General features: G+C 58.6%; 2 protein-coding genes and 1 non-coding gene across 4 annotated transcripts; all 3 read right to left on the bottom strand.

Moving 5' to 3' along the window:
* Positions 1-1131: 1131 nt before the first annotated feature.
* On the bottom strand, positions 1132-6933 carry lin7b (lin-7 homolog B (C. elegans)). Its single transcript, XM_088923105.1, has 6 exons — positions 6871-6933; positions 5778-5896; positions 5566-5637; positions 3869-4078; positions 2548-2711; positions 1132-1918 (listed from the first exon to the last, which is right to left on the bottom strand). Exons 1-6 carry the CDS (start codon positions 6905-6907, stop codon positions 1897-1899), a joined length of 624 nt encoding a protein of 207 aa, XP_088779231.1. The 5' UTR covers positions 6908-6933; the 3' UTR covers positions 1132-1896.
* Positions 6934-8314: 1381 nt separating this feature from the next.
* On the bottom strand, positions 8315-24310 carry snrnp70 (small nuclear ribonucleoprotein 70 (U1)). Of its 2 annotated transcripts, none has more exons than XM_088923103.1 (10): positions 24087-24310; positions 22373-22526; positions 22227-22289; positions 22089-22143; positions 21844-21908; positions 20400-20462; positions 19519-19600; positions 11096-11197; positions 10759-10855; positions 8315-10062 (listed from the first exon to the last, which is right to left on the bottom strand). In XM_088923103.1, exons 2-10 carry the CDS (start codon positions 22517-22519, stop codon positions 9144-9146), a joined length of 1593 nt encoding a protein of 530 aa, XP_088779229.1. In that variant the 5' UTR covers positions 22520-22526; positions 24087-24310; the 3' UTR covers positions 8315-9143. The 2 variants fall into 2 exon arrangements, with proteins under 2 accessions (XP_088779229.1, XP_088779230.1); XM_088923104.1 differs by having other exon boundaries at positions 10768-10855.
* LOC148828994 (small nucleolar RNA SNORD35) lies at positions 21566-21651 on the bottom strand. Its single transcript, XR_016091511.1, has one exon. It is a non-coding gene; the product is annotated as a small nucleolar RNA SNORD35 (small nucleolar RNA).
* Positions 24311-24760: the final 450 nt, after the last annotated feature.

Raw genomic sequence — 24760 nt, 5'->3', positions numbered from 1 at the left:
CCTGGACTGGACACAGCGGTCAGGAAGCAGGTGGCTGGACTGAGGGAGGGAGTGTTCAAACTGAACAGCAGCAAGAGGAGCTCGGGTGCAAGCACCGCCTTGGGCACAGACGGGCGCAGCTGGCAGGGGGTCCCAGGCCCCCGCAGGCTGGCCCAGCCATCCTGCCTCTGCTCTTTACTATATAATACAGTCAATAAAAACAAAATAATGAGTTTACTGAGGATCACATTTTAATCACTGTTGAATAATGAATTAGAGTATTTATTTTAAATTATATTTACATTGTATTTAATTGTAATGTATCAGTTAATTATATTTAATGTTTAAATTTAGGGGTCAGGGGGGTGCAGTATCAGCACCAGGAGTATTAGTGACAGGGGATCGCAGTATCAGTAGCAGGAGTATGAGTGACAGGAGTATGAGGGTTCAGGGGACTGCAGTATCAGTAGTGGGAGTATTAGTGACAGGAGTATGAGGGTTCAGGGGACTGCAGTATCAGCGGTGGGAGTATTAGTGACAGGAGTATCAGGAGTTGGGACTGCAGTATCAGTGGTGGGAGTATTAGTTACAGGAGTATTGGGGGTCAGGGGACTGCTGTATCAGTAGTGGGAGTATTAGTAACAGGAGTATTAGGAGTCTGGGTACTGCAGTATCAGTGGTGGGAGTATTAGTGACAGGAGTATCAGGAGTTGGGACTGCAGTATCAGTGGTGGGAGTATTAGTTACAGGAGTATCAGGAGTTTTCGGGACTGCAGTATCAGTGGTGGGAGTATTAGTGACAGGAGTATTAGGGGTCAGGGGACTGCTGTATCAGTTGTGGGAGTATTAGTAACAGGAGTATTAGGAGTCGGGGTACTGCAGTATCAGTAGTGGGAGTATTAGTGACAGGAGTATCAGGAGTTGGGACTGTAGTATCAATAGTGGGAGTATTAGTTACAGGAGTATTAGGAGTATTCGGGACTGCAGTATCAGTGGTGGGAGTATTAGTGACAGGAGTATTAGGAGTCGGGACTGCAGCATCAGTAACAGGAGTATTAGTGACGGGAGTATTAGGAGTCAGGGGACTGCAGATCCATGGAAATGAGCTCACACACGTTTGAGAAACAAGCAGATCAAGAACAAAACATCTCACTTCATAATCATTTACTCATGTACTGACAAATCCTAAGATCATAAATACATAAAAAACACAGAGCGCCATGTACACTGTACCATGAGACCACAGACACGGGTGTTCCTTCACACAGACAGGCCTGGTACTGCACGGGTTCTGTCTCCAGCTTCAGGAGAGGAGCGAGGATCACAGGAAGGGATCTCGAGACAAGCTGACTATATTTCAGAACCAGACCTGTCTGATGACGGACCCAGAAGGACAGCAGTACCTTCACAGAGCCCCACGGAGCCCGGTCTGGTGACGAAGGAGATGTAGTATGAGCTGAGACAAGGCATACGCTGAGTTTCTACCGATCAGCTGGTGATGGGACATTAAAACGAAGATACAGACGAGGCAGACTGGTTTCTTCACAGTAATCTACAGACCCAATGACAACGACGATGATGATGAAATCAGACTGATTTTCCCTCACGATATTCTACAGACCTGATGATGACAACGATGAAGCTGAAATGAAGACACAGATGAGCTTGACTGGTTTCTTTTTCCAACGTTTTCTACACATCAGACGATGATGGGACAGTTAGTTAGCGGATGAGCTAGACTGCGTTGCTGTTCGGCGGTCAGGACTGACAGCAGACCTCCACAGTGCTGTATTAACCAGTAGTGATGAAGCAGGACTGGTCCTGTTAACTTTGAACCTTCTGGTAGCTTATTGGACGAGACGTTTCTTTGGACAGGTTAAGCAGGACAAGTTGCCTGCAAGAGAGGGGTCAGACTTGCTAACCCCGAGACTCCAGGGACCTGTCAGAGAGAGAGAGAGGGGTTAATAAAGACACACTGACTGGACACTCCAGTACATTAACACTGCACTGAGAGAGAGAGGGGTTAACACAGACACACTGACTGGACACTCCAGTACATTAACACTGCACTGAGAGAGAGAGGGGTTAATACACACACACTGACTGGACACTCCAGTACATTAACACTGCACTCAGAGAGACATAGGGGTTAATACAGACACACTGACTGGACACTCCAGTACATTAACACTGCACTGAGAGAGAGGGGGGTTAATACAGACACACTCATAGACATACAGTGTGGTAGAGGTGTAGTGCTGTAGTAAAGGTCTAGTACTGTAGCAAGAGTCAGGGAAGTAATATCCAATAAGCACTTCGAAAACTAAAGGGCCTACGAACATATGTTTTGTATGTTGGTAGAATTAAAACCTGTAACAACAACTCTTCTGTTTAACATACGAATTAATAAATATTCATGTAGCAAAGACGGGCCCACTGAGCAAAATCATTCAAGACCCACAGGACCCCACAGACACGGCCCTACGAGGCAGCCCAGGGCCCGGGGGGGCTCCCCCCGCCCCACCCCGCCGTCGTGCAGCCGCCGGACAAGCGAGCGGGGTTCCTCACGAGTAGCTGCTGTGCTGCTGGCGGCGCCGGGCGCTCCTCATCTTCTCGAACCGGGCCTCCATCTCCTCCAGGACCTTGGGGGTGTAGCGGACGACCAGCTTGACCGAGCCGTGGGCGGCCTTCAGCAGCTCCACCGCCTTCTCGTGGTGCTCCCCCTCCACACTCTGAGGGCAATGGCAGCGAGAGTGTGGCGTCAGAGGGCGGCGGGTTGAGACAAGATGGCAGCCCTCGTGTGGGCTGCATTCTCCAGAAAAGTGTGGGGAAGGAGGTCCTCCTGCCCACAGTCACCTGACCGGTTTTTGGAATGAGCTGCTGCTGCTGCCCTGAGTCACCTGACCGGTTTTTGGAATGAGCTGCTGCTGCTGCCCTGAGTCACCTGACCGGTTTCTGGAATGAGCTGCTGCTGCTGCCCTGAGTCACCTGACCGGTTTCTGGAATGAGCAGCTGCTGCCCTGAGTCACCTGACCGGTTTCTGGAATGAGCAGCTGCTGCCCTGAGTCACCTGACCGGTTTCTGGAATGAGCTGCTGCTGCCCTGAGTCACCTGACCGGTTTCTGGAATGAGCAGCTGCTGCCCTGAGTCACCTGACCGGTTTCTGGAATGAGCTGCTGCAGCCCTGAGTCACCTGACCGGTTTCTGGAATGAGCTGCTGCTGCCCTGAGTCACCTGACCGGTTTCTGGAATGAGCAGCTGCTGCCCTGAGTCACCTGACCGGTTTCTGGAATGAACAGCTGCTGCCCTGAGTCACCTGACCAGTTTCTGGAATGAGCTGCTGCCCCTTGGCTAAATAATGGAATTACATACAAATCACAACTATTCTGTAAAGTGTGCGTTTCATGTATTGTCAAGCACTGGGAGACTCTAAAGACGCTGTACAAATGAAAAGGTGATTAAAGAGGAGCTGAAACTTCTGATTTCACTGTTTCAACTGTGGTCTTGCTACTGTGGGGTTTTGTCAAACGCAGCAGTGGATGGGTGGGTGGATTGGATGAGTGGACTGAGTGTGGGACTAGGTGGGTAAATGGTTGAGTTGATGAGTGGGTGTGGGAGCGGAATGGTGTGTGAGTGGGTTAGTGGGTGGATAGGTGGATGAGTAGATGTTGGACTGGGTGGGTGAGTGAGTGGACTAGTGGGTGGGTAAGTGAGTGAGTGGGCGAGTGGGTAGATGTGTGAATGAGTAGATAAGTGGGAGGGTGAATGAGTGGAGGAGGAAATGTGGGTGGGAGTGGGTGAGTGGGTGTGGGTTATACTGCAGGTCTAATTCCTGTTCGCCTCTCGCAGCCTAGCTGTCCCGGGACGGGGGGCGGCCGCGGCCACTGACCACTCCGTTGACAGACAGCAGCTGGTCGCCCCTCTTCAGCCCGCCCTGGCGGTCGGCCACGCCGCCCGGGATGACGCGGGAGATGTAGATGGGCGAGTTCTGCTCCTTGCCCCCCATGATGTTGAAGCCCAGCCCCTCCTCCGTCTTCGGCAGCTCCACCACGCGGGGGTGGGCGTGGCCCTCGCTGGCCGCGAAGGCTGCGACCGTGGCCTGCGGAGAGACGCCACGCTCACTGACCACAGCCTGGACACTGGACACCGGACACAGACAGACCTGGCTGTGTAGAGAGGACAGGCTCAGTGACCACAGCCTGGACACTGGCACTGGACACAGACACACCTGGCTGACCAGAGAGGACAGGCTCACTGACCACAGCGTGGACACTGGCACTGGACACAGACACACCTGGCTGACCAGAGAGGACAGGCTCACTGACCACTGCCTGAACACTGGCTGACCTGGCTGCCCAGGGAGGACAAGCTCAGTGACCACTGCCTGAACACAGACACTTGACACAGCCTGAGGAACAGACAGTGAGCCTGTCTCTCACTAATAATAATACAGTGTGTGATCTCCTGTCCCAGCCTGAGGAACAGACAGTGAGCCTGTCTCTCAATAATAATAATACAGTGTGTGATCTCCTGTCCCAGCCTGAGGAACAGACAGTAAGCTTGTCTCTCAATAATAATAATACAGTGTGTGATCTCCTGTCCCAGCCTGAGGAACAGACAGTGAGCCTGTCTCTCAATAATAATACAGTGTGTGATCTCCTGTCCCAGCCTGAGGAACAGACAGTGAGCCTGTCTCTCAGTAATAATACAGTGTGTGATCTCCTGTCCCAGCCTGAGGAACAGACAGTGAGCCTGTCTCTCAATAATAATAATACAGTGTGTGATCTCCTGTCACAGCCTGAGGAACAGACAGTGAGCCTGTCTCTCAATAATAATAATACAGTGTGTGATCTCCTGTCCCAGCCTGAGGAACAGACAGTGAGCCTGTCTCTCAATAATAATAATACAGTGTGTGTTCTCCTGTCCCAGCCTGAGGAACAGACAGTGAGCCTGTCTCTCAGTAATAATACAGTGTGTGATCTCCTGTCCCAGCCTGAGGAACAGACAGTGAGCCTGTCTCTCAATAATAATAATAATACAGTGTGTGATCTCCTGTCCCAGCCTGAGGAACAGACAGTGAGCCTGTCTCTCAATAATAATAATACAGTGTGATCTCCTGTCCCAGCCTGAGGAACAGACAGTGAGCCTGTCTCTCAATAATAATAATACAGTGTGTGATCTCCTGTCCCAGCCTGAGGAACAGACAGTGAGTCTGTCTCTCAATAATAATAATACAGTGTGTGATCCCCTGTCCCAGCCTGAGGAACAGACAGTGAGCCCGTCTCTCAATAATAATAATACAGTGTGTGATCTCCTGTCCCAGCCTGAGGAACAGACAGTGAGCCTGTCTCTCAATAATAATAATACAGTGTGTGATCTCCTGTCCCAGCCTGAGGAACAGACAGCGAGCCTGTCTCTCAATAATAATAATACAGTGTGTGATCTCCTGTCCCAGCCTGAGGAACAGACAGTGAGCCTGTCTCTCAATAATAATAATACAGTGTCTGATACTGTGTCTTAACGGTATGTTATGTTTAATGTGACGTATGTAAATGTCCAATGTCCAATGTCCAAAAGGGGGCGCACCTTTGCTGTAGCCTGGGCTCGGACCTCCGGGCCCCCCGAGATCTCCAGTGTGTCGTAGAGCTGCTCATACACCTGTGCAGGCAGGGAGAGGGGGAGGGTGTCAATACGGGCAACATCACGGCCACCGGCTGGACACCGGTCAGCTCGCACCCACAGCCACCCCGCTGGACTCACGGCTCCCCTCCCGGCGTCCCGGGACAGCGCGGGCTCACCTCGCGGATGGCGGCGCAGAACTTGCTCTGCAGGACCCTCTGAAGGGCTTGGAGCTTCGGAGGAGCAATCCCACCACTGCGCTGCAGCCGGTCCAGCAGCTCGATCACCCTGCACACGTCTCCAGAGAGAGAGAGGGGTTAATACAGACACTGACTGGACACTCCAGTACATTAACACTGCACTGAGAGAGAGAGGGGTTAATACAGACACTGACTGGACACTCCAGTACATTAACACTGCACTGAGAGAGAGAGGGGTTAATACAGACACACTGACTGGACACTCCAGTACATTAACACTGCACTGAGAGAGAGAGGGGTTAATACAGACACTGACTGGACACTCCAGTACATTAACACTGCACTGAGAGAGAGAGGGGTTAATACACACACACTGACTGGACACTCCAGTACATTAACACTGCACTGAGAGAGAGAGGGGTTCATACAGACACACTGACTGGACACTCCAGTACATTAACACTGCACTGAGAGAGAGGGGTTAATACAGACACACTGACTGGACACTCCAGTACATTAACACTGCACTGAGAGAGAGAGGGGTTAATACACACACACTGACTGGACACTCCAGTACATTAACACTGCACTGAGAGAGAGAGGGGTAAATACAGACACACTGACTGGACACTCCAGTACATCAGGCGCAGCTTTAATTCGGTCAGTCCCGTCTCAGCACATGGAGACGGACTGAGCTACAGACAGCGCTGGGTCCGCACGTCTGTCGGAACCGGGACAGTCCGCCAGCAGAACGGGCCGAGTCAGCTCCGCTCCGACTGCGGGCGGGAAGAGCCCGTGTTGTCCGAGAGCCGCCGTCACGGAGTCAGGCCGGAGGGCAACATGGCGCGATGACCATTTGCGTTAATGAACCTAATCTAATTAGTGCTCTCGGGAGTCATTCTCCAGCGCTGCGCAGAGGCTGATCTAAGCGAGACACCCCGGTCCAAGTCACACGGGACGACCGTTCACGACGTCGCAAGGTGCAGTTACATGCGCTCTAATGAAGCACCGCGATTATTAATATTATTATTATTATTTCGGTGCGCTTAATTACAGGTTCGGAATCGCCTACCTCTCTCCAAGCCCAGCGACTCCGACATAGCTGCCATTTTGACAGCTGTGACGTCATCACCCCGCCCCCGCCGCCAAGGCCACTGCGGCGAGGGGAGGAGCCTCGCCCGTATAAGGGCGGCGGCGGGGCGGGGTCCCGCCTAATATGGAGAAAAAGGCGGTACATCGCCGACAGATGCACCAAGGCGGGCTCGAGCGATAATTGGTTTAATAGTAATAATAATCCTTACACTTACGTAACGCTTTTCTGGATACTCCACTCGTGGCGCAGCACAGCTCATGGGGATCCCCTCCACCCCCACCTGGATGATGCTCCAGTCCTCTCTCACACACCAGCTCTCAGTGGGAGGAGAGCAGAGGGATGGAGCCAGTTCAGAGAGGGGGGTTATTAGGAGGCCATGAGGGGTAAAGGCCAGGGGGGGAGTTTGGCCAGGACACTGGGGTGACACCCCTACTCTTGTCGAGAGACACCCTGGGATTGTTAATGACCACAGAGAATCAGGACCTCGGTTTTACGTCTCATCTGAAGGACGGCGCCTGTTTACAGTCTAGTGTCCCCGTCACTATACTGGGGCATGAGGACCCACACAGACCGCAGGGTGAGCGCCCCCTGCTGGCCCCACTCACACCTCTCCCAGCAGCAGCCTCAGCTCTCCCAGGAGTCTCCCCTCCAGGTACTGGCCAGGCTCACACTGCTGGGCTCCAGTGGGGCTGCCAGCTGGGAGCTGCAGGGTGACACAGTTGCAGGTTTTACTTGGAAGATCTTGCATGTGTTAAGATAGATCTGTAGCTCAAAGACTACTGTTCCAGTCACACTGTACCCCTACAGTCCAGAGATTGCCGGTCCACTCTGGGTCACACTGTACCCCCACAGTCCAGAGGTCGCCGGTCCAGTCTGGGTCACACTGTACCCCCACAGTCCAGAGATCACCGGTTCAGTCTGGGTCACACTGTACCCCCACAGTCCAGAGGTCGCCGGTCCAGTCTGGGTCACACTGTACCCCTACAGTCCAGAGGTCGCCGGTCCAGTCTGGGTCACACTGTACCCCTACAGTCCAGAGATCGCCGGTCCAGTCTGGGTCACACTGTAACCCCTACAGTCCAGAGATCACTGGTCCAGTCTGGGTCACACTGTACCCCCACAGTCCAGAGATCACCGGTTCAGTCTGGGTCACACTGTACCCCCACAGTCCAGAGATCACCGGTCCAGTCTGGACTGGGTCATATTCCACCATGACAGTACACTGCTGTACTAAGTGCTTTCCGTTTAGCAGTAGCAGGTAGCAGAGCGCCCCCCTGTGGGCAGCGCCATTCCTCCACTGCGTCCTACGTCTGAGGGCAGGACCAGCCCCCTCCTGCCCCGACACAGATCAAGTCCGACAAGAAAAACAAACACTCAGCAGCCCCCCCCCCCCCCCCAAATAAAAAATCCACACTGCGTTAAATAAAAAAAAACGACTTTATTGGAAAGAACACGAAGGCGTGACGCCACGCGTGACAGACCGACCAGAACACGCGTGCCCGTGTGAGCAGAGACAACCCCGCGTGCTCACCGCCCTCCCCCCCCCCCCCAGGAAAACGACCATCTCAACACGGGTTTCAGAACCTATACAAAACAGAAAAAATATACACGTATTTATAACGAACGAACTTACCGGAAACAGGCAAATTTCCTCTTAAACCCCCCCCACCCCACCCCAAACCCGTACCACCCAGAAACCAGGGACCCCCAGGGGCCGAGCGCGTCTCTCTCTCGTCCACCACTCCCAGCAGCCAGCCCCGCCGCGCGGCAGGAAGTCCATGATTGTGCTCAGCACGAGCGGGCTGCGCGCGGGACAAGACCACCCCCCCCACCCCCCCGCCGTCCGTCTTCGGAAGCGTCTGCTTTCGGGGCGACGCCAAACAACGTCCACACTGCCCCCCCTCCACCGACCCCCGCCGTGTCCCGCGCGCCGGGCTGCAGCATCTCGAGGATTGAAACCCCTTTCTTACAGCAGGGAAGGCGCACGCCGCCGAGCCCGACCGCAGCGCGGACCACACGTCTCCAAAACGAGCAAAACGGGGAGGGGGGGGGGGGGGGGGGGGGGAGGAGGAGGAGGAGGAGGAGGAGGGGGGGGGGGCGAAGACGGACATTACTCGCACGAAATGTAAAAAAAAAAAACAGCAAAAAAAACCGTAGCAAGGCCTTGAGAAGCTCAGTGGACCGTCCGCCGACCCCTCCCACCCAGCGCCGCAATCGGACCCGGACCGCCCCCCCCCCCACCCCGAGCCCTCTCAGTACCCCTCCACGGGGGGCTCCATCTTGTAGCCGTTCTCGTTGGAGAGGTACCCCTCGCCCGACTGCAGGGAGTCCTGGTCCATCAGCCCGTCCTGGCTGCCCTCCTCGGGCAGGGGCAGGGGCAGGGGCAGGTCGCCGGCGCCGCTGCTGCCCCCGTCCTGCAGCGAGGGCGGGAGGTGCTGGGGGGCGCTGGGCGGCGGGGCGCGCTCGTCGCGGCGCTCCCGCTCCCTCTCGCCCCGCTCCCTCTTGTGCTCCCGGTCGCGGTCGCGCTCCCGGTCGCCCCGCCTCCGGTCCCGGTCCCGCTCGCGGTCCTTGTCCCGGTGGCTGCGCCTCCTGTCCCGGTCCCGCTCCCTGTCCCGGTCGCGGTCCCGGTCCCGCCCCCTCTCGTCGGGCCCCTCGCCGGGGCCCTCATCCCGGGCGGAGGCCGGGTCGGCCAGGGCCGGGTCCTCGCCGGCGCTCCCGCCCTCCCCGGGGCCGTCCGGCCCCGGTGCCATGCCGCCCTCGCCCCCGGCGCCGCCGCCCTCCTCCTTCCCCCTCTCGCGATCCCGCTTGCGGTCGCGGCTCCGGCTCCTCCTCTTCCGCTCGCGGTCCCGGCTCCGCTCCCTGCTGCGGCTGTCCCCGCCGGGGCCGGGGCCGGCGCCGCCCACCCCTGCGCCGCCCCTCTCCCTCTCCCGCTCCCTCCGCCGGCCGCCGCCGCCGCCGCCCACGACGCCCTCCTCACCCCCTCCCAGGCCGCCCCCGGCCCCCAGCGGCCCCGACCGCTCCGCTCCCCTGTCCCTCTCCCGCTCGCGGGACCGGCTGCGGCGCCGGCGCTCCCTGGAGCGGGACCGCCGCCGCTCCACCCGGTCCTTGTCCCGGTCCCTCTCGCGGCTGCGCTCCGCCCGGCGGTCTCCTCGGTCGCCTCTGTCGCGGTCCCTGTGGGGGGGGGGGCAAGAGAGAAGGGTGAGATGACGAGACGGCGACAAGACCAGACAGAGCGAGCGAGAGCAGAGGAGGGGATGAAGGCGAGAGCGACAGACAAGAGCAAGCGAGCGAGAGCGTCAAAACCAGAGAGAGAGCGAGCGAGAGCAACAGACCAGAGAAAGGGTGGGATACAGTCAATAGACCAGAGCAAGCGAGCGAGAACAGAGGGGATGAAGGCGATAGCGACAGACCAGAGCAAGCGAGTGAGAGACCCGAGAGGGGGGATAAAGGCGACAGACCAGAGCAAGCGAGCGAGAGACCCGAGAGGGGGGATAAAGGCGATAGACCAGAGCAAGCGAGCGAGAGCAGAGAAGGGGATGAAGACAATAGCGACAGACCAGAGCGAGAGCGGGGCGGGGGGTGAAGGCGAGAGCAACAGACCAGAGCAAGCGAGCGAAAGATCTGAGGGGACAGGAGAGAAAGATGACGTAGGCAGGTAGAACTCGGAGAAAGGGATGGGAGCAGAGGACCGCGGGGAGCACGAAGACAAGGAACAATACTGGTTCAAGGAGAGGTAGGAGGTAGCAGACATCACCGAACCACCTTAACAAAACAGAACAAGTCACGCACGCACACACACACAAACACACACCCCCCCTTCCCCGGCCCGGTCACAGACCCCCCGGCGGAGCCCCGGCAAGCACGCACTGCACTGACCGCTCGTCGTATCGGGAGGTGTCGTCTCTCCCGGAGTGCTTGATGTTGACATCCGCTCCGCCTCGCCTCGTGCCGCCCAGACCCCCTCCTGGGGAAAAAACACACAGAATCGCGCGGGTTTTCAGCTCCGGGCCGGATCGCTCGTGGAGCAGAGCGAACGGAAGCCCAGGGAAAACGGCAGGAGGGGGGGGGAAACCCGGGAAGAGAGACGTACAGAGAGGAGCTGGGGAACAAAGAAAAAAAAACACGAGATGGACAGGGAAACGGGAGGCGGGAAGGCGGGCGAGGCCGAGAGGTCGAGGTTGGAGGTCGGCGCGCAGTTCCTCACCTAGCCTGCGGGGGCGCCACCCTTTCACCGTGCGTCCTCTCTCCACGTCCACCAGCACACGCCGGCCGTCAATCTTCTTCCCATCAGCGTGCTTGTAGGCCGCTGCTCGAGGAACGGAGGAGGAGAGGGGAAAGGGAGGAGGAGGAGGAGGAGGAGGAGAGGGGAAACGCCCACGGAGGGGGGGAAAAGGTTAAGTGAAACGCTCCTTCAACCCCGCCCGCAAGCCCCAGCAGCCGCCGGCCTCCCCGCCCCCCCCGGCCTGGCCTCAAACGTGCGGGAGACACTCAAGACCGACCAGGGTCAGCGTTCAGGTCAGCACTGGCCGCTGGCTGACCGTCACCCGCAGCCCAGTCCATCCCCTCGGGGGAGGGGGTGGGGGGGGCGATGGCGACAGAGCTCCCCTCTCAATACTCATACGCACGTGAGCAGCCCAGCACACCGAGACTCCTGGGTACCCACAATGCACTGTGGAGGGCTGGAGAGCTGTCCGAACCCAGGACATGGATATGGAGAGATTCTCACACCAAACGGGTAAAAAACAAAAAAGGGCACAAAATTATCCAGAGCCAAGAGTCTAAATCTGCTACACGAATACTACAGTATTATGGGATCAACAACCTTTAAGACAATATCGCTACCCACTGGTCGAAGGTCAGTAGCTGAGGCAGCTCAGCAATTTGTAATGGGTGATGCGGTGTACTACACTAATACTGTACTATAACAGCACAGTGACTTGTACAATAACAGTACTGTTACACTTCAGTACAGTGAGTAAGGCAGTGCGGGAGTACAGCTATACTACAGCACAGCAGTGACAGTAGCTATACTACAGTACAGCACAGTGAGGCAGTGTGGGACTACAGCAATACTACAGTACAGTGAGGCAGCCTAGTGGTTTCTGATGATACTGCACGCTACGCTCAACTAGGAAACAGGCCAAGCTCTGACCGCCGACGACTGTCCCTGTACTGTTACAGAACTGTGCTGCAGAACTAAACGGGGAAGGGAGCAGACATTTCATCGGGTCGTCAGGCTCGAATGCCGGAGCGCTGCCGAGATCCAGCTGTACCTGCAACTCGGTCTCATGGCTCGTTTTACATATGGATCAGGAGCTTGCAAACCTATATTCAGCAGTCAAGAGTTGTCAGGTGTCCCCCCCCCCCCCCCCAAGATGTAGGCTGCACCCCAAAACAAGGTCTCACTCTCATTTGACATCCCGTTCGCCCCTTTTGTCTCGAGCGAGAGGGATCGGTCAAGCGTGCGAGGTCTGGAAGTCATGGCGGCTCTTTCCGAAGGGCGGAGCCTGGCATCTCCGTGCCGAAGGTCTCTGCAGCTCTTCCCAAGCAGCACGAGCGCAGCGTCTGCGACCTCTGACCTCCTGGAGCTCGAGACGCCGCAGGGCACCCCTTCCCCTACCGGGCCTTCTGAGAACGGCCACGTCGCACACTCTTCGCGCTCTTCGATGGAAAGGAAACTCCTAAAGGTCACTGCAGCCAGCGAGGGGTCAAAACAGGGCGCAGGGGTCGTCTGGCGCTCCCATCGCTTGGTCTTCAGACTTACCGAAGCCGATCCCCCACCAAAACACGATCCCTTAACAAAAACCCCGCCTACGAAAGTTGCAGCTGTGCCAACGAAACCAAACCGGACCTTCTGTCAGCTCCTCCTCCTCCTCCTCAGGCCATTTCTTCTTCAACCAGAAGCTCTCTGCGCCGAGACATGAATCTCACACCAGCAAGGCACAGCAGCTAAAACAGCACCAGCCCCTGCACCTCACCCAGAGGGAACCCCGTTACCTGGGAAAACACACCTCACCACTTACCCCCAGACCTCTTACCAACCTGCAAAGGGACCGAGTCTCGCCACGGCTCGGCCGGCCTGCTGGCCACCTCAAACGGAGATCAGGAAAGAAAGCTTAACCATAAGACCTTAAGGGGGTGTGGGGGGAGGAAAAACGAGGGGTTGGGAATCTGCAGAGGTCTCCCCAATCTCAATGGGGAAAAAACTCCCAGCTGGACATTGGTCACTGATGGGTTTCCAGATCTGCGAGGGCTGACCAAAACACAAATCCTGAGGGGACAGGAAACACGCCCTGCTCTTTGGTGATCAGACAAGCAGTCAGAAAAGGGGTACACTCGCCATCCCTTCTTGCTCACGGGGGCGTCTCGGTAACCCCCAAACTTCTCCTGGCAGCCTCGTCTCGGGATCCTCTCTCTCCCCCGCCATCTCGGACGCAGGTTTACCAACGAGAGGCTCGCGCCCCGGTCCTCTCGAGCCACACAGCACCTCTCCAGTTTTCCTCCCGCCAAATTACCTGTCCCAACAGCCCGTCACCTTACACAGCCCTTCACAAAGCCCTCCGGCTTGAGGGAAACAAACCTCCAGCTTCTAAAGCAGAGTTAGCCACAGTGCTTTCTTTCCCACGTTGACAGAGGAAGATTCAACACACAACACACATAGGACACTGAACATCCCAGCAGACTCACTGCACAAACACCACTGTCAAACGCTCTGGGACAACAGCGCACATCCTCACTGGATATCGTTTAACTCCGAGATTCCTCGTGGGTCACACTTAAGACGATCAGTCAGAGCAGAGAGGGACCTCTAGCCCAGAGATCGCCGGTCCAGTCTGGGTCACGCTTTACCCCCACAGTCCAGAGATTGCCGGTCCAGTCTGGGTCACAACTGTACCCCTACAGTCCAGAGATCGCCGGTCCAGTCTGGGTCACGCTGTACCCCCACAGTCCAGAGATCGCCGGTCCAGTCTGGGTCACAACTGTACCCCTACAGTCCAGAGATCGCCGGTCCAGTCTGGGTCACACTGTACCCCCACAGTCCAGAGATCGCTGGTCCAGTCTGGGTCACGCTGTACCCCCACAGTCCAGAGATCGCCGGTCCAGTCTGGGCTGTTATGCAGCATGAACCCCAACACAGCTCGGCAACAACTTTTTGTTTTTGTTAAGGTGCACAAGTTCAAGCTCGTAACAGAAAGCATTTAACAAATAACTCATATTGCTGAAAATCAACACATCTTTGAAACCCTTTTCTGAAAGCAACCTGGTACAGACTTTTTCCTCCCACTCTCAGACGCGAGTTCTGCTCACCGAAACCCAGGACCTTTTAAAAACAAAAGCAAACAGCAATACCTGCACAAGTCTTACCCTTCTCCTGCGAAACATTTCAGAAGCATTAATGAAGCCTCTTCAAGTGCTTTCAAGTGTCCCCCTGTCTGTGGGGAGGTCCTTGCGTGACAAAGGAGAAGCCACTGTACTTATAAACTCAGCGCGTTTTGGACCTGGAGACACAAAGTGTCACCGCAGGACAGCAGCCGATACAAACTACACTCACGGGGGGTTAGCAGGACTGAGCTCTGCGGCATAACAGGACCGGACACAAGCCCGTCTCAACCTCCCTCGCGTTTCCTCCACCGCTCTCGGCAGCAATTAACCAATTAAACATTAATCGCAATCCCGCTGTCACCTTTTCAAACCGCTGCGCTTTCCTCCACACTTCGACCGTCGGCCGAGGACAGTTAGGAGCTCCCTGATCCCAGGATCTCATCCGGCAGCTCCTCGACAGAAGCCAGGGTGTCGGCCTCCGGAGACGCAGCTGGGCGGCTTGCTCCACGCCCCCGCCACCCTCTGCGTCAAGAGGGGCCTCTTCCACTCTCAACTGCTAGCGAGCACCGTGAGGTAAGAACTTAACTCCTCCCCCCCCCCCACACACACACACACGTGTGAAACTGAGTCCCCCATGTCAGGGGAAAAAAGCCTTACCCAGACCAGACCATGTCTTTCTCCCACCAGAGGCGGGTAAATTCACAGCTGTGCTACAGCGCGTCACTGCTTCCAGTGGAAACGTTCCACCCCCAGCTACCGTAAAATACTCAACCCCGCCGAGCCTCAGGAAAAGCTCTACAGCTCTTTCGGCGTCGAGCCCAAGCCCTAGATCGGCCCGACCGCCTGCACGTCAACCACTCACTCAGACCCCTGCGCCAGAGCTCACCCACGCTAGTGCCGAGACGCCAGCCTCCAGGAGAACGAGAGCCCGGCTCCGACTGGGGGTCCAGACGAGACCAAATCAAACTGGGGTCACCCCTGGCCGCCTCCTCCACCCCGCCGAGACGCGAAGGTCCCCTTCAGGCCCGCGACGGGCCGCCGCCGCTAACTGGCAAAGCATGATGGGCGGGGAACCCAGGAACCCCAAAACAAAGGGAGGCGTACGGGGGGGGGGGGTTAACGGTGCTAACCCACTGACGATCGAACGGTTTCGCCTCCAGCGCCGTACAGTCCCAGAAGCGAGCCCAGCCACAGCTCTCCTACCAGTCCACCAAACCTCTCTTTAGCCACTCCTCTGCTTCTCTCTCTCTCTCTCTCCCCCCGTGTGTGTCCGGGGCAGGGATGGAGGGATCGGAGGCCTGCCCACAGGACGCTCCGGGGACGCTCTTCGGATCGGACACAGCTGGGTTGTCTGGGGCAGGAACGCCGCCTCCCCCGTTTCAGGAAGAAAGCCCCCCCCCCAGCCTCACGCTACCGACAAGGCAGCCTGGCGCGACCGACTCTCTGAAGCACTTCTGCCTTAGAGCGCGACTTTCATAACGGCCCGCGTCTGCGCCCCTCTGGCCGCCGGCACACCTCGAAACCTGGGGTTGCCTTACCACAACCCAGCGCGCCCCCGGACGAGCTCCGCTGGAGGGGAGACCTCTGCCCCGGGGAAACCGCTCACCCGCGTCAGGCCCTGCGAGAGCCGCACCGCGCGGACCGGTCATCCCGCCCGGGAAGAGGGCTCCCCTCTGGCCGGAGTAGCGCCAGCTCCGCCGCACCCCGTCTCCACCTCCGAAGCACAGCACACCCCTCTTTAAGACACAAACGCAGCGCCTGCTACACTAACCCCCCCCCCACTCCACACCCCCACGCCCCTCCCCCCTCTCCCGGAACGACACGAGAGAGGCCAGAACGACGAACCAGTCGCCGTGCTCCCCTCCCCCGTCTCCCGCGCACGCCGTGGCCGAAGACCTCCACGCCCGACGCCAGCGCCGCCGCCGGGGCCGCCTCACCACAGCCCAGCGGCGCGGAGCGGCACCAGAGCAAGCCCGCGTGTGCGCGCGCGTGTGCGTGCGCGTCCGGTCTCCCCGAGCCACCAGTGGACAACACGCTGGCCCTACCCTCGTCCTCCCGGCTCTCTCCTCCCTGCGCTGCCCGTGACCTCACCTCCCCGACGGTCCCGACCGGTACAGGAGCTCGGCTGGCCCCCCGCTTCCTCAAACTGGGGGGGGCCACACTACCACCCCGCCCCCAGCGCACAGGAGCGGGGCAGCCGCCCCCGACTCTTACCTGCGGCTCCCCCCGACACCATACTTACACCATCCTACACACCCGAAACTTACACAAGCTCCTCTTCGTCACGCCTTAACTCGGGGCTCCCTCCTGTGCTGGAATCGTGACAACGCGGGGCAGAACGGGGGCGCCCGGCATAGAAACACTGGGGGGGCGGGACTCTTACAACAGGGCGCTGGGCCCCCTCTCGACCCACAGACTGGGGGCCCGGGGCAGGGGGCTCACCCTCACGCCAGCGACTCCGAGGCCAGGGCCTTGTGGGAACAGTCGCTCTGGGTGGCCCTTAGACGCACAGAGGCTCGCTCAGGGGACACCGGGCCCTCCAGGCCCGTCCCTGCCCAGCCGAGACGGAGCAGACCGGGCGCCGGAGAGCCCCGCAGGGACAGAAGGAAAAGGGGGCGCGGCACAGGCGTGCGTGCGCGCGCGCGCGCGCCCCGGAGAACCGCGACAGTGGCGCCAAGCTGGTGGCAAAGGATTTTTTTTGGGGGGGTAAAAAAAAAACGAATCCGCGCGCCTGCTTCGCACCTCGAGAGACCCTGGGCTTCTCAACGGCGAAGGAGGCGGCGGCGGCAGTGCGGACTGCTGGACGTGCACACCGTCGCAGAAAAGCCAAAGCACAGAACCACGTTTTTTAAATGGAGGTCGGGAGTCGGGGGAAAGAGGGGAGAAGGGGGGGGGGGGGGGGTTGGGAGTCGTGGAGGAGAATCAACTTCAGGGTCAAGCACAGAACAAAAAAAATAAACAAACAGAAAGGAAGGAGAAGCCTGCTCCCCAGGCCGGGCAGACGTGAGCCTCCAGCCAGTGAAACTCGCAGGTAACAGTGTGGCCCTGACCATACACTCTACCGCTGTCCGGCCCAGCCGGGCCCGGGCACCCCTGACTGACCTGCAGCTCCCACGGGAGAAACACTCCCCGAGAACCTCTCTCCTCCCCCTCGCGGGCAGGGCCCCCCGCAAAGACTTGGGGTGTTTGCTATGTGTGTGCTTTTAAAGGGTTTGTTAAAAAAAAAAACTGAACTTTTTAAGACTTTGTTTTTTTAACCCTCTCTCTCTCTCTCTCTCAACTCCTACGCTTGGTGAAAAAGATAAACCTTACCCATCATATACAAACCCATCATACCAACCATACACTGAGCAGAGTGGTAGTAGGGTGTACCCCCAAAAGCATCATCTGCAAGCCAGCTCTGGCCAAAAGCCATCGAGATTTAGGCGGCTGCAGTGACAATGAGAACAACACACAGTTAATACAGCCTCCCGGGCAGCCTGGTGCAGCTCACACTCTCGCAGCGCCCCCACCCCCCCAGCCGCGGACCCCAACCCCGCCGAGCTCCGGGGCCGGCAGGGCGGCCGGGCGGGGACCCCGCCCACTCTCCCGGGCGGAGCAGGAGACCCCAGAGACGCCCCGCCCGGTCGCCCTGCGGGACCGCAGCCCCAGCGGGAGACGCCCCACCCAAAAACACCACGCCAGCTCCACCCCCCCAGCCCCCCACAAGCACAACCTTTTATCCCCCCCCCCCCGACACGTCGCAGTGGGGCTCTTCAGCCAGGGAAACACGGGGATCGGGGTCGGGGGTCTTTCACAAGGCCCCCCCAGACTGCACCGGGCGAGCAGGCTGCTCGGGGCGCCCCTCGGAGGCTCCGTGTTGGGGCTCCGCGCCGGTGCGACTCGGTTGTAAACGATATAATAAGACAGGCTGTCACCCGCCGCCCATCCCGCCAACACCCCCCAGGCTGGAGATCACAGGGAGGCATCGCCACGACAACCAAACCCCCCCCCCCCCCGCGGCACCGGACAGCGGACTTACCTTCGGCCCGGTCCCGTTTCGGACCCCTCTCGCCGCCGGCCCAGGCCGCCGGCCCCCGTGATGTGCCCCAGCCTGCCCCCCTACCACCCCCCACCCCCCCCCCCCCAGCCACAGGGCAAGAGCCCGGATGAGCTCGGGACCACCGGATAGGCCAGGGGCCCCCCCGAGCGTGGCTGGGGGCTCGGCGAGGGCTGGCCGGCCTGAGCCCCACGCTCTGCTCTCGAGGGGGCCGGGGGGTCTCGTTCTGAAGGCCTCAAGTGCCACGACACGCCGCCCCCCGCCCCCCGCATGCTAGACCGTGCGCGGCAGACATTCAAAACGAGAGCTCCTGTCCCGCTGTGTGTGTGTGTGTGTGTGTACGTGTGGGGTACTCTCTGTGTGCCTCCTGTCCCGCTGTGTGAGCGTGTGTAGGTGTGGGGTACTCTCTCTGTGTGCCTCCTGTCCCGCTGTGTGTGTGTGGGTGTGGGGTACTCTCTCAGTGTGCCTCCTGCCCCGCTCTGTGTGGGTGTGGGGTACTCTCTCAGTGTGCCTCCTGCCCCGCTCTGTGTGGGTGTGGGGTACTCTCTCAGTGTGCCTCCTGCCCCGCTCTGTGTGGGTGTGGGGTACTCTCTCAGTGTGCCTCCTGCCCCGCTCTGTGTGGGTGTGGGGTACTCTCTCAGTGTGCCTCCTGCCCCACTCTGTGTGGGTGTGGGGTACTCTCTCAGTGTGCCTCCTGCCCCGCTGTGTGGGGGTGTGGAGTACACTCTCAGTGTGCCTCCTGCCCCGCTGTGTGGGGGTGTGGAGTACACTCTCAGTGTGCCTCCTGCCCCGCTGTGTGGGGGTGTAGAGTACACTCTCAGTGTGCCTCCTGCCCCGCTCTGTGTGGGGGTGTGAAGTACACTCTCAGTGTGCCTCCTGCCCCGCTCTGTGTGGGGGTGTGGAGTACACTCTCAGTGTGCCTCCTGCCCCGCTCTGTGTGTGGGTGTGTAGTACTCTCTCAGTGTGCCTCCTGCCCCGCTGTGTGGGGGTGTGTAGTACTCTCTCAGTGTGCCTCCTGCCCCGCTGTGTGGGGGTGTGTAGTACTCTCTCAGTGTGCCTCCTGCCCCGCTGTGTGGGGGTGTGTAGTACTCTCTCCGAATCCTGTTTCTTACGGATTCTGTGATCTCCTCTCTCTCACTGTGCCTCCTGTCCAGCTGTGTGTTTCTTACAGAGGGATTCTGTGCTGTCCTCCCCAGCTGGCCCTGGTGTGTGTGTGTTAGGGTGTGCGCGCGCGCGTGCAGGCTGCGGAGGGCGGGGACACTCACAGTGCATGTCCCTCTCGTGCTCGTACTCGATGAAGGCGTAGCCTCGCGGCTTCCCCGTCCTCTTGTTGTAGACGATGTAGATCTGGAGGGGGGAGACGGACACGCGGTCACTCGTGCTGCTCTCCACGAATCAGGGCGCAGCGGGGTCTCGAGACGCACGAGGGTCCGGGCAGCCGAACCCACCCCCCCCCCCCATACCACTGCAGGAGGGACAGTTCATAGTCCCTCCCTTATACAGCAACCAAACTGCCGACACATTGGTTTAGTTCATTAAATATCCTGAAATCAAGTGAGCACAAACCCCTCCTCCACACCCAGTAGTAGTAATAATAATAATAAAATTCCCTTAATCTCATTTAGATATGAAGTAAAACACGAAGCCCTGCCCAGTAATAATAAACGACGCTCTTATACGACAGTGCTGATGCGCTGGTGTCAAACTCGTCTAAATACTTAAAATCCGATCAGGCGGGCAGCTGGGTCAGCACACGCAGGCTCCAAAGGAACAAGTAACCGGTTCTTTCCAAGCCCGAAAAGAGAAGGAAGAAGAACGCAGCGTTTCGGCCGTGGAGCCCTCTTCACCTGTTCCGGGTGACGTATCCTATTAAACCCGAAGAGGGCTCCACGGCCGAAACGCTGCGTTCTTCTTCCTTCTCTTTTCGGGCTTGGAAAGAACCGGTTACTTGTTCCCACAAGTTACTATATTTCAATTTAAATCTCAAAATATTTACATCTCAGGCGAGTGAAAACTTAAGGCTCACAAGTGGCACGAATCCCTGCCCCCACCCACCCCGCGCCGCCAACATCGGCGAACCCAGACCCAAGCCCCCCCCAGCTCCCCCACGCCACCCCGCGCAGGCACGCACACACAGAGCCCTTACCCGCTTGATGGGGCCGTAGACCTCGAACTCGCGCCGCAGCTTGGACTCCGTGGTGTCGTAGTTCTGGGGTCGAGCACAGAGAGAGGACCGGGTCAGCACAGAGAGGTCTCCCCGCTGCCCCACACAAGTCAGCAGGCACCCCGACGTGTGTGTGTGTGTGTGTGTGTGTGTGTGTGTGTGTGCGCGCGCGGGGGGGCGCACACACCCCGTCCCGAGCGCGGCTGGGAGCCGAGACGCGCTGCAGGAAGCGTCGCTCCCAGCGAGCGACAGCCCCTCGCTGACGGGCGCTTGACGCTGCTCGTCCTACAGTTAAACCTGCTCAGCCACAAGGGGAGACGTTCCTCTTCCCAGCCTCGGGAGGAAGAAGGGGGGGTTTCAGATCCGTGTGCAAGAACACCCCAGTTAAAGTACGACACAAAATTAAAACCCCAGAACAGATCGATCCTGATGGATAAAAACCTGCTGCACACCAGGCAGCTCCCACTCTGAGGAGGGAGGGGGGGCCGTGGTGTATCGGGGCTACTCCACACCAGCAGACAGGGGGTACAGGCGTGTCCCCCCGGAGGACGAGAGAGGCCGGCTGACGTCTGGACTGTCAGGCCGGGGTTCTGGGTGCAACAGTGGGACGAGTATGAGAGACCGCCAAGGCTGCACAACGAGCACTTCTGTGAGCGACTCGCGCCCAACACCAAGAGCGGCTCAGGGAGAGAGGGTGTCTGGGGCTCAGGGAGGATCGAGGGGGTCAGTGGGACTTCAGGAGGGGAGCGGCTCTGTCTGGGCTCGGGCAGACAGTCCTCTGGGGCTCAGGGGGACTTCAGGAGGGGAGCGTCTGTCTGGGCTTGGGCACAGTCCTCTGGGGCTCAGTGGGACTTCAGGAGGGGAGTGGCTCTGTCTGGGCTCGGGCAGACAGTCCTCTGGGGCTCAGGGGGACTTCAGGAGGGGAGCGGCTCTGTCTGGGCTCGGGCAGACAGTCCTCTGGGGCTCAGGGGGACTTCAGGAGGGGAGCGGCTCTGTCTGGGCTCGGGCAGACAGTCCTCTGGGGCTCAGGGGGACTTCAGGAGGGGAGCGGCTCTGTCTGGGCTCGGGCAGACAGTCCTCTGGGGCTCAGGGGGACTTCAGGAGGGGAGCGTCTGTCTGGGCTCGGGAGGACAGTCCAGGAGCGGCTCCAGGCTGCATCAGTGTTGCCGTGAGGCAGGTGTCCTCAGGGCCACAGGGGCTCAGAAGACCATCGTGAGAAAGACCATCACCTGCAGCCCGGAGACCCTCTCCCTGCTCACAGAGCTTCTGCCGAGGGGTACAGACTCTCAGCCACGAACCGCGAGAGCACCCCCCCCCCCCCCCACCGTCTCCCAGAGGTGCTCTAGGAGTCCGGAACGCCGGCGCCAGCGGGACACCGGACAGCGGCTGAAACCGGCTCGGGATCTGGCCCCGGAATTAACCTTACCACTCGCGCCACGAACAGGGTCTTGAAGGCATCGCCCTGGGCGTTGGTGTCGTTGTGGGGGTCCCCTGTGGGGGGGGGGGGGGGGGGGAGAGAGAGAGAGATTGAACAAACCATAAAACAGCCAGACAAAGTAAACCAAGCCCTCACCCCCCCTCAGGAAACACAGGGGCTCTTCTGCGTCAGCACAGGAGGGCAGCTGACACAGAGCCCCCCCCTCCATGGCGACACAGGGCCCCCGCACTCACACAGCTTCAGCTCGGCCTCCACCACCGTCTGGCGTCGCTCGATCTTCTCCCGCCTCTGTCAGGAGCGGAGAGAGGGAGTGAGAGACAGCCCACCGGCTCACACCCTCCCCACCCGAGTCCAGACCGGGCCCGACCTACCTTCCTCTCCAGCCGCTCCTCCCGGGTCTCCGCGCGGGTCGGCGGGGGGGCATCTCGGGGGTCCTGCGGGGCAAGAGGGCAGAGGGCCGTCAGCGCAGGGCGCAGGCGGGGGGGCCGGGGGCCAGGGGGCCGGAGGCCGGACTCACCTCGAAGTGCCTGATGAAGGGGGCGATGCCGCTGTAGGGCTGGTTGTGGTGCTTCTCATGGGGCAGCTTCTCCAGGGGGGGCAGGTAAGGGATGGGATCCCGCGGGGCGAAGAGCGCCAGCAGGTTAGGGGGCAGAAACTGAGTCATCTTTCACCTGAGAGAGAGAGAGAGAGAGAGAGAGGGGTTAATACGCACACACTGACTGGACACTCCAGTACATTAACACTGCACTGAGAGAGAGAGGGGTTAATACACACACACTGACTGGACACTCCAGTACATTAACACTGCACTGAGAGAGAGAGGGGTTAATACACACACACTGACTGGACACTCCAGTACATTAACACTGCACTGAGAGAGAGGGGTTAATACGCACACACTGACTGGACACTCCAGTACATTAACACTGCACTGAGAGAGAGAGGGGTTAATACAGACACACTGACTGGACACTCCAGTACATTAACACTGCACTGAGAGAGAGAGGGGTTAATACACACACACTGACTGGACACTCCAGTACATTAACACTGCACTGAGAGAGAGAGGGGTTAATACACACACACTGACTGGACACTCCAGTACATTAACACTGCACTGAGAGAGAGAGGGGTTCATACACACACACTGAATGAAGAACTGACAGTTAAGACACCAGTATTAACAAATATGGTCCACTTCCAGGTCTGCCTGTCACACTCCCAGCGCACAGGAGTGGTGCGTGACCACACTTCCAGCCACATTCCAGGGGATCAGTTAAGAAGCTATGCAGTGGAGGTCTTTCAGAAGATCCTGTCTACTCTGCAAATATCCCCCACCCGGCCTGGAGAGAGTGACCTCAGGCCCCCCTGTCCCCCGTGACTGTGAGGCCCACGGGCTCTCGGGTCATGATCTCTAAACTCTGCAGATTACTAAACTGAGTGTTTTATTTCTTCCATATATTCATGATAGACATTAACTCACAAACACGTACGCAGTATTATAATTACAACTCGAGAATGGATACAGCTTTTCTTTGGTACGGTGCCTATAGAAAGCCCACACCGCCTTGGACTTTTTCCACATTGTACTGCGCTGATGAGTGGCAACAGTTCTCAGCTCAAGGCATCATGGTTCCATGCCGTAACACAATACATGGTGAAAGAGTCCACGGTGGGGGGGGGGGGAATCGCCTTCCAGGACGGCCCGATGAATACTCCCGACACAGGCCCCAGCTTACACGATCACAGGGACATCCACACGAGCGGTTTCGAGAGAGAGAGAGAGAGACGCGCCTCCCCACACCACACCACACCACACGACACAAACACGTCGACGCGTCCTATAGGGAAAAGGACACATCAGGCGCCTGCGGTGCGGTCGGGCCGGGGTTCGAACGGGAGCGACCGAGACTGAGAGGCGGCTTTCCGAAGGGAAGCAGCCCGCCTGACTCTTGGAGCCGGATGCCGGAGGGGGACCGGAGAGGCCCGCGCACCAGGGGTGCGACACTCCCGACCCCACGGAGACCTGAATCGTTTACAAACCGGCGGCATCGCCTCTCTCTCTCTCTCTCGCCATCCCCTGCTGTCCCCGGACCCGAGGGAGACAGGGCAAAGGAGCCCCGGTTTCCCCGGACACCCCCCCGCCCGCCGGGGGCAGACACACGGGGGGGGGGGGGTTTCTCCGCGCTCCCCTGCGCCGGAGGAACGGGGAGGCCTCGTGTGCCACTCACCTCAATCCCGCATCCACCCCGCACGGTCACAAAGCCAGAAAGAAAAACACTCTGCTCGCCGACTCTGCGCCCTCAGGAACCGCGGCTACCAGCGACCCAGCGCCTCCAGTAGCGGGAAAAAGGGGGGCCTTCCAGTTCCCGACTGATTTTAAATGTGAACCTCTCCGTCCCCGATCTCGGTCTCTCGTCTTTCTCTCCCCTCGCTATATGAGCCACAAAATGGCGGCCAGCCGCCGGTGGAGGAGCTCCAGCCACTAGCGCGACACTTTGCGACAGTCCGGCGGCGGGAATCATGGGATATCCCCTGGGCCGGGCGCCCTTTCCAACGAAAAACAAACCGGTTTACGTTACGCGGGAGGCGGTCCGTTGCCAAGGGAGAGGGTTCCTCATTGGTGGGTTTGAATGCTGCGTCGGCAGCCCCCCCGGTCACGTGAGAGAATGAATGGGTTCCGCTTTGTGTTTGGCTACGAGCGAACACGTGCGGACCAGGAGTGATAGTTTTTTTATTTATTTGTGCATAACAGAATAACAGAAATGACAATACAGACAAGAGCACACATAACAGTTCAAGACGCAAAGAACGTCAGGGGTACATATTACTACACACATTCAAGTCCTGAAAAAAGATTTAACACATTAAATAAAAATAATGTGCGCACCGTTTTCATATTGTT

Source organism: Atractosteus spatula, chromosome 8 (genome assembly GCF_055471065.1).
Source record: "Atractosteus spatula isolate fAtrSpa1 chromosome 8, fAtrSpa1.hap1, whole genome shotgun sequence".
In the NCBI taxonomy this organism is placed as follows: domain Eukaryota; kingdom Metazoa; phylum Chordata; class Actinopteri; order Semionotiformes; family Lepisosteidae; genus Atractosteus; species Atractosteus spatula.
This window is presented reverse-complemented; position numbering and strand designations above follow the sequence as displayed.